The sequence below is a fragment of the Culex pipiens genome, chromosome 1, assembly GCF_016801865.2.
Source record: "Culex pipiens pallens isolate TS chromosome 1, TS_CPP_V2, whole genome shotgun sequence".
In the NCBI taxonomy this organism is placed as follows: Eukaryota; Metazoa; Arthropoda; class Insecta; order Diptera; family Culicidae; genus Culex; species Culex pipiens.
Genome location: NC_068937.1, coordinates 120929864 through 120939258, shown reverse-complemented (window position 1 = coordinate 120939258; position 9395 = coordinate 120929864). Strand labels below are relative to the sequence as shown.

At 44.0% G+C, this 9395-nt stretch overlaps 1 protein-coding gene across 1 annotated transcript in view; it reads left to right on the top strand.

The window, feature by feature from the left end:
• The first annotated feature begins 279 nt into the window (after positions 1-279).
• The window catches only part of LOC120423290 (headcase protein), a 120092-nt gene continuing 110976 nt past the window's right edge, over positions 280-9395 (top strand). Inside the window, exon 1 of the mRNA XM_039587052.2 lies at positions 280-2716. Within this exon, the coding sequence (XP_039442986.1) occupies positions 1716-2716 (1001 nt within the window). The 5' untranslated portion in view covers positions 280-1715. The remainder of the gene's footprint in view (positions 2717-9395) is intronic.

The following is a 9395-nucleotide window of genomic DNA, read 5'->3' as shown; positions in this document are numbered from 1 at the left end:
CTCTATAACTATATACACGGCTCGCATCGATCGTACACTAAAACCCCCGATTACGCTCAGGCGTTACGCTTTGTATTTTGTTGATTGCTCTGGAACGATGCAACATTTTTGCAATCTTTTTCAAGCAATGTATACGTCTTGTGCAGATCTACAAATTGCTTACAAAAGAATGTAAAAACATTACACTGTTTTCGTGAAATCAACCAAATAGAAAGCGTAACGCCTGCGCGTAAACGGGGGTTTTAGTGTAGTAGGTTTCAGTTACGTTTTCGCTTTTCACCAAGCCGGGCAAGCCAGAACGACGGCGGCGAGCACGCACGAGACTTGTCGACTCGAGAAGTGGTGGCGGAGAAGCACGTGTGTGCAGCGCGCACGAGGAACGAACAGAAGCAGAAGCAGAAGAGAGAGAGTTCTGCCTAGTGAGAGTCTTCGCAGTTGACGCTGGAGTGAGTGAGTGTGTGGTGAAGAACGGAACAGAAGTAGAGGAAGCTAGAGAGGGTGAAGGAGAGAGTCCTTCCGCGTGTATCGAGTAGGCAGACTAATACAAGCGCAAGGGGAAGATACACAGTCCGACAATACACACAGAGAAGAGGAAGAGCAGCCAGAAGAGGGTTCCCGTTGCGTTGTGCCGGCGACGCAACAAGAGGAAGAGTTGGTGTGTGGCAGAAGCGTTCAGGGAGTCGACAGGCTCGGGCCGAGTTTCGCTTTTGGCAGTGTGTTTTGTGGCGCTGGCCAGGAAGGAAGTGTTGACGACGAGTGTTGCGAAACCGAACAGAAGCGTCGACTGTGTGACTGGAAAGCAAGCAAGTGAGCGCGCGAGAGTGTGTTCTACCCGGAGGAGGTCAAGCGCGCGAGCGGAGTACTAGTTTAGTATACCATACCGTATAGCTGTGTACACACAGGCTTGGACAGAAAGTGAAAATAGGCCTGTCTGGCCGCGTTACCTCCAGCCTCCTGGCCTCTGCACACCGTTTGCCGACTCTTGGAGTGCGGACCCAAGTGTGAAGAAAAGAGCCTTTTCGTGAAAAATTAACGTGACGTTTTGTGTTTACCGCGACGATTACGGAAGACTCGAGCTGAATCAAGCCCCAATGCCAAAGTGTTTTGTGAGATAGCGATTTTTGTCGACTTTTTTCGGTTCAGTTTTTTCCTGTGCAACCGTTCTCTATGTGTGTAACTTTTGTTTTGCTGTGTGGCAAACCACAAGACGACGTTCTCAGGGAATCTCCAGCGTAGAGAAATCGACCGCGTCGAGACTACTGCTATTGCAGGAATTTCAAACCCGAAAAACAACTCAGTGAATGCGCTGTAGTGAGTGAGTGAGTGCATGGAATCCGAAAAAAATAAGGGAGAAAAAAAACTCGTAGTAGGGAGTAGAAACTGGGCCAAGTGTACTTGAACTACGAACGGGAAGTTTTTGATCCTGGTGAAGTACGAGAAGGAGCGAACGAACGACGAGATGAGCAGGATGAGTTGCAGCCGAATTAGTGTTCGAGAAGTGTTGCGAGCAAGTGACTGACAATAAAACTGTGAAGCAATTAGTGTTTTGTGAGAGTGTGTGACTTAAAAACTTAGACTTCCCACCTATTTTCATTCAGAGAGCTTCTTCTCTGTGTATCTTTCTAAAAATCCAAGTGTCCAGCTTTCGGGCGGACCGCAACCAGGTTACGAAAATAGATACGTTAACGTTACACCCGTACCATCCGCTGCTCCTGATGGCGCCTCGACGAGGAACACTGGGACCGGTGGCACCGCCCTCGACGGCGAACACCACCGGAACAACCCTGGACCTGTTTGGGACTCTCGGTGGCGGAGGTGACTCTGACCACGGCTTCGAGAGCTCCCTCTCGGCCGATGGTTCCGGAAGTGAGGGAACCGGCCCCATCACATGCATGACCCGATGCTGCGTCCCAACCGGGGACTGCCTCAAAGCATCTCCGCTGGACTTTGGCGCCATAAATCCCGAAGATCTACGCGATTGCGTCCGGGTGATCTGCAACAATGACAACTGCACCGCCGGTCAGTTTATGCACCGCGAGTGCTTCGAGCACTGGGAAGAGGGCGTTTTGAACTACCTCAAATCGATCGGGCGGGCACGGTCCTGGTCGGACAAGCAGCGCCAGCAGAACCTCTGGACCAAAAAGGGCTACGACCTGGTCTTCAAGGCCTGCACCTGCAAGTGCGCCCGTGGCCATCTCCGCAAGGACCTCGACTGGATCCCCCCGACCTCGTCCTCCCTCTTCGCGTCGTCTCGCCTCGACGACGACTCAACCAAGAAGAAGAAAAAGAAGAACCGCCAGAACCAGAAACCCTCGCTGGCCATCTCCACCAGCCCCGGCTCGATCTCGAGCAGTTCCTCCAACAGCCCGAACTCCCAGCTCAACCACCACAGCAATCACCCCCTGCTGAACCCCCTGAAACTGGCGGACCACTTTGCTACCTCACTGATCCTGAACACCACAGCCACCCCCACATCCGGATCGGCCCGGAACCGTACCAACAGTCTGTCCTCGTCGAGCAACGGGTCGAGCACGCCGCCGGCCAGTTCGACCGGATGTTCCGGTGGGGCGAGCGACTGCCAGAGCATCTCGCCGGTGCACACGTCCGGAGGTTGCCTGGGGCTGGGTGGCGTGTCGGTGGCGGCCACGGCCGCGGCCCTGGCCAAGATGCCGCTGACGCCCAAGACCAAGGTCGAGATCTACTCGGAGCGAGTTAGGTGAGTCGAGATTTTCTTTTAATTAATATTTGAAAATGATTTTTTTGATAAAGTGTTTCTTTTTGGTTGTGGTAGAATTTATTTGTGAAAATCTTGTTGGAAGTTGAAATTCTTATAAGAAGTGCAAAAAAAAAGAAAAAGGTTTTAAAAGTGTAATTCAAACGTTAAAACTAGTTTTTTAGTGTAACGTGATTTATTAGCAACAATTCGTGTAAAGTTTTTCAAATTGGATCTATAATTTTGTTAACCTCTTGTTATTTTAATTGTTCAGTTTAACTGCTTGACCTTGGCCAAAATATTTTAAGCTTTTATTCAAAATTCTTGCAGAACAAGTTTATTTTTCGCGAAGAATTTTTTGCACAATAATTCAGGATACAATTTAGAAAAATATTTGCCCAAATTATTAAAAAATCAACAATATCTCAGGAAAAAATTATTTCTATACATTATCAGTTGATTTTACTTCTGTTTCCATAAAATTAAAAGTTATTTTTTTAATTTTGACAAAGGATTTTAGTTTTTGCTTTTTGGGCATAACTTTTAAAATATATATGGCTAAATAAATGATTTTATAAAACTAAAACCCATAATTCAGAAATCACAAAGGCTTTAAGAAATCAAGAATTTTTAATGAAATGATTTTTCAACGGATTTTTTAACAGTTATTTTTTTACTTTTGAATTGTTTCTTTTCGTGTGATTATAATATAAGAACTAAAATTTTGTCGTATTCTATAAAACTTGTTTTTTGTAAGAAAGTTATACATTTTCCGATATTTCCCTTTAAAAACATTTTTAATTTTTTTACTCAATACTTCTACTATGAACAAGTATACAAAAAAAATCAAATCACTCATTTGAAAATAAATAAAAATAACTCAATGTGTTTTTTACAACATCGAGCGGAATAAAGTTTTGATTATAAGTGAAATTGCTATCAAATCAAACAAAAAATTAAAATCTTTGCACAAATCTGCATAGGATATCTTTATACAATAATGCTGTCAATTTTATGATTTTGATCCAGTATTCTTAAATGGCTTACCAGTTATAATCGTATTTTTCTATCATTTAAAAATAATTGAAGCGTTAACTTTAAATGTTTCTTGAATTTTTAACTTTAAATGTTTCTTGAATTTTTATCATTTGATAATATTCTTTCAAATTTTTTCAGTGAAATGTTTTGTAATGAAAGTCAACTTAACACAATCAATTCAGTACTGTGCTTTGCAAACAAATAGTTTGTTTTTTGTTTACAACTAGTTGCTATAGCCAGTTATATTTATTTTGATAATTTTTCAAAATTCAGATCTGCTATTTCATAATCAACCGCAATTCTAAGCCTATATCTTCTGGACATTTCTGTTGCAACATCCTCCTAAACCAGAAAAATTTCTCCACACGCTTTTCCCTCAAATCCTTCTCACCTTTTCCATTTTCCCTCCAAAGTGAAAATCCCAACCTACCTCTCGCCAAAGGAAATTTTCCCTTCGCCAACACGCCAACCGGAAGGTTATTGAGCGCTCCGGTTGATGTTCCCTTCCTTCTAAAATCGGCAACCAGCACCTCAGGAAAACAGCTGAAAAAAAAACCCTCCCGTGACCATTCCTCCGATAGGGCATCTAATTTTCCTTCGCCAGTGTCGCGCGATTTTCCCGACGGCGGCACTCACCGTGGAAAGTTCGCTCTTTGCTTCATCACACTCTCCTTCTCTCTGTTGTGTCTTGTTTCTCTCGAACGCACGCTGGAGAAACCCTCCGTCGTCGGAGTTTTGCTACCCTTGAACTTGAGATTTCGGGTATCGTTCAACCCTCGTCCCCGGTCGGTCGTCGCTTTTTGGCCGAAACCGGGTGCCGTTGTGCCAGTTTTCCTCCTTTTTCTCTGTTGCTATCTGTGATGTAATGAAGAGAAGGATGCCCCGAAGAGGATGGGAAATTGGGTGGTGGGCTGGGGTGGATTTTCCCTCGTTTTGGGTAAGACGAGATTTGATGACCTGATTTTTGGTTGGGAGAGGTGGTTTAGGATTGCTGGAGATTTTCTATGGCAATTGTTGATTTTTGGGTAAGAAAGGCCGCTGTGACACTGCTAAGGAAGTAGAAATTATGAAAAGATCCAAACTACACCTTTACATGTCGATATTGAATCAACTAGCGAAAACGAAAAGACCAATCTGGTAAAATTATTACTTTCAACTTCTCGATTACGGACGTAAGAATCGAGGTACGCTTGAACATTTCATCAGTAAGTTGAGGTGTTAGTGAAAGTGAAAGTGTTAATGTTGGCAGCTGACTGGTAAGTACGTTTGTCAATCTGTCAATTCTGCCTTAATTTTAGACCTAGTGAACCTATTTTGGGCCTAGTCCAAAAGTCTGTCCCTAGAAATCTGTTGCTTGACATCCTGTTTGATGTTGCAAACTTCAAATTTCTAGACTCAGATCTAAGTCACGTCACACGACTCACAGAATAGGATGTAAGTCAAATTCCCAGCAACACGGTTCAGCTCCCAATCCTGATTACTCGCCACCATGAATACTAATTTGGACCCAATCTGCCAAACGGTGTCCGGCAAGCAAGTTCTGCCGCCTCCCTTTTTCCATCTCCGACGTCTTTATTGACCCATCACGGCCTCCCTCGTTGAAGCCCAGACGCAAAAAAGGACAACCGACTAGACCAAATTTTTATCGCAAAGCCTAGCACTTTACGTAGATACGTCGTCCCAGGACACAAAAGATAGTCCTCTTTGCTGGGTGCACAAGGACGACGACGAAGAAAATGCGAAGCATTCCTTTTTATAGAGTTAGTTTCCTTGCGGGGCCGAAATAGGCCTTTCTCCGGCGCGCGAGGGAGTTGTGATAAAATTTTATCTTTCCTGTGAGAGTCGAACTTTTGGGGCGAAGGGGAAAGCGGCCAAGCAACAGGCCGGAGCCTCAAGGTCGCTCGCCGTTATCCGGAACGATTTGGATGGAAATAAGTTTGGATGGTTTACGGAGATGGGCTTTGCGAAAGTAGGTCTTTGGGGCGATCCTTTGTGTTCTCTGGAGGTTAGTGGGCATTGTTGTTACAGCCGGGGGGAAGTGAGCTCGTTAAGTGGCGAAGCTTTGGTGGGAGATGTGAACTGATTTCTGACGATTTGATAGAATATTTCGATGCATATTAGGACATAAAAGTTGATTGGGTACCGGGAGTGATGCCCTGCAGCCAAATTGGTCCTGTAATATCGTCAAGACAAAACTTCAAACATCCATTCGCCAACACAAACAACTTGGACCTGAACAAAGCCATGTCCGTTCCGAATCGGGACTCGCAAACAACATCCACATAAAGCTGACAACCAGCAATCCCTGTGGTAGATTCCAGCCAAAGTTTTGTTTGTTCGCGGCGTCGTCGCACTTTTATCAAATATAAAATTTCTTCTATTTACGGGCGCGGAGACAAATCTTGATTGGAAATGCCGCGGTCCTGTCCCGACCTTCCCCCCTGGTTGCTGGAGCTGATCAGGGAGAGGAAAACAAAGTTTGTTTGCTCCCAGGATTGCGGGTGGAAAATTCGGCAAAATCAGTCGCGCCGGATGCCTTGGCATCCGCGGGCGACGCTGATTTTTTTTCTGCTTGCTGTCAGAGGATCGTTATTGATTTCGACTACTGTCGTTGCCGAAGACGACTACTGATTGACACCTTCGTCGTGCCGTGTCTGATGGGAAGGGGATGGAACTCGGCGAAGCAGAGGTTCCAATATTTGGCCAATTTAAGTGACTAAACCTAAAATTGGACAGAATTGACAGAAGTACTTACAACATACCAGCTACAATAGTACACATTAACTTTCACCTTAAATGTTTTAATACATTTAAAACATTTTTGAAATAAATACGCAAAATATCAAGCATTGATAGATTTGATGAAAATTACACAGATTGATAGAATGAAAGAAGTACCTATCACCTGCCAGAGTCGATTCAGTCTTGATAAAACACTGTCACTAAAACTTAAATTGTTCTAAGTTGTGAAAAGGTGACGTTTCATTACACTTTTCTTCATCAAATTTATTGAATCTTTAAAAGAAAGCAAGCGTTATTGTGAACTAATGTTTTTTATTGATTCTGATTAGAAGACAGGAAAATTCGGTATTTTTAATAAAACTAAGTCAAAATAAACTAAAACAAAAAATTGACAGAATTGACAGATTGACAGAAGTACTTACCAGTTAAACAGGTCCTCACGAACAGTTGCAATTCACTTTCACCTCAATTTTTCATCAGTTTAGGTAAGGGTACCTCGATTCTTACGTCCGTAATAGAGAAATGCATGTTGGTGAAGAGTAGGATTGGATGATTTTATTAGTTTTAAATTCAATAATGAGGAAAGGAAATTTCATCTATTTGAAGTTGATTTGGCAACCTGTGGATTTGAAAAACTACGATTTAGTCACCAAATAATCCAAGCAATTTAAACCTTCCGAACCCCTGCCCCGCGAATTGCATAAACGACTTTGCGCGAGACGTTGCCAAACAAGTATTAAATATTTATGCTCGTTCAGCGTCGACAACACATCCGCGCGAGCCCGGACTTGATTGTGCATCCGATTCTTCACGCCAACCAACTTCCCGTCGAAGGCCTCTCCAAAGAGTGAAAGAACTGCAGACAGGCCGTAGCCGACGGCGGCCTCACTGACTCACTGATGATGCTCTAGTAGACAAGGTCTGAGCCAAGCCATCGTCGTCGCGCTTAGTGGCCTTGATTTTATGCTCTTGGCCGCGTCATCATGCTCGGATGCACTCTTCGCTGCGTCTTCTTCCGCGCCGCGAGATTCCGTCTGCAAACCGGCCGACCTTCCTCCTCGGAGTTGCAATGGCGCGCTGGCTTCAATTGAATTTTAAATTAACCCTCGCTGCTTTAGCTGATCAACGCGACAGGGTGGTCCTGAACAACAGCAGATGCAATTGTTGCAATTGCAGTCAATTCAGCATGGAGGAGCCTAGAGGAGAGCGTTCGGGGAGGTCGGGCGACCGAAGTCGGCCCAGTCGAATGTAGGTGGATGCAAACCAGTTGTCTCCTTTTACGGAGGATTCGAAGCAGCCGTCGGGGTTAGACTTAGTCGTCGTAACGAGCAGTGCTCGAGGTCTTCACGTGTGTGTGTGCGCGCGGATTTAATAAGCATCCCAAGTTTATTGACAGGTTCACCCAGGGGTTGACAGAGTTATGGGCTGAACTAGACCTGCAGATGTGACACCGATATGATGGGACGGTTCGATGGCGTTAAACTTGGCCGATTTGGTGCTGGCAGAGAGTTTGAAGCAGGAAAACTGGTCGAATGACCAACTCTCATTTCGGTCTATTGACTGAACAGTGGTCAAAAATGATTTGCATACTTTATATGTTTTATTTTCAGTGAACTAGACGTTCTTAACAAAAATTTTAACTAACTTAAGTAATACTTATCAAGTCATTGTCATTGCTTAATGAGAGTTTTAAATTAAAATTCACATTTCTCTTGGGAAATAGATATAACTTTTTGAAAAAAAATTTCAGTGCGTTCTGGTAATACAGATACATTTCGAAGCGATTTTATGCAAACTGATACAAATTTCTCAAGTTTTTCGACTGAACAGTGGTTCAAACCACTTTATATACTTTATATGTTTGTTCTCCACTAAACAAGACATTCCCAGCTATCAATCCAATCCACTTAAGTAGTACTTATCGGTTCGTTTTCACTGCGAATTTCACGCTTGAAACCTCCCAAAACCCCATTTCACGCCCCATTCCACCACAACTCCATTTCAATTACCCGATCTTACGCAGACAGCTGGCAACACTTCCTGCGCTTGTCTAGTTATGCAGATTTGCGTCCCTTCTGCGCTTCTCCACGAAAACAAACTTTAGCAATTTCCATATTGCGCCACCCTACCCGCGCACACTAATCAGCATCGCTGTCATTTGCGTTAACCTTTCATCTCCTTTGGTTCCGAAGGAAGGCGAGAGTCCTGGTCCATTTCACATGCACATGTTTGCCGCTGACTGTGCAAACTTTCAAGACACTTTTTACGACGTCGCACACAAGTTTGTGTGCGAGCTTTTTTTTTGCACTGCTACGACGACATCCCAACGAACCGTTTTAGGTGCAAGTTCATAAAAAAGATTATCGTTTTTTATGGAGACCCCCCTCGACCTCCCTGACCATTTCCTTTGCTCTATGTGTGTGCTCGCGCGTTGTTGGCTAAAGATTATGAACTATAATCTAATATAAGAGGTTCCTTCCTCTCGGCCTTTGAATTGCAACAGCTGGAACGCCAGGGATGCAGTTTTCTCAACTTTTTTTTTTCGCAATCCAGAAAGAAGAAACCAGCTTCATTACTCGGTATTTTTATGTGAATTATGACTTTTGCTGGTGGAAGCCGGGCGCGACTTTGATGCAGCGAGCCCCGGGATTTTGTTTGTTAGTTAGGGGTGGAGCCGAGAGCGAAAAAGCTCATTAAAAAGAGCTTTAACTTCATTACCGGCAGCGGACTTTGACTGCGCGTTGGGAATTGCTTTGAAGGGGTCGTTGAGATGATTAATTTCTTCAATATTGACGGAACTTGACAGGTTTGACAGAAATTGAGTGTTTTACATAACCAAAGTGACATAAATTGAGCTGTAACAACTTGAAATTTAAGAAATATGCTCCTAGGGTGAAACCGT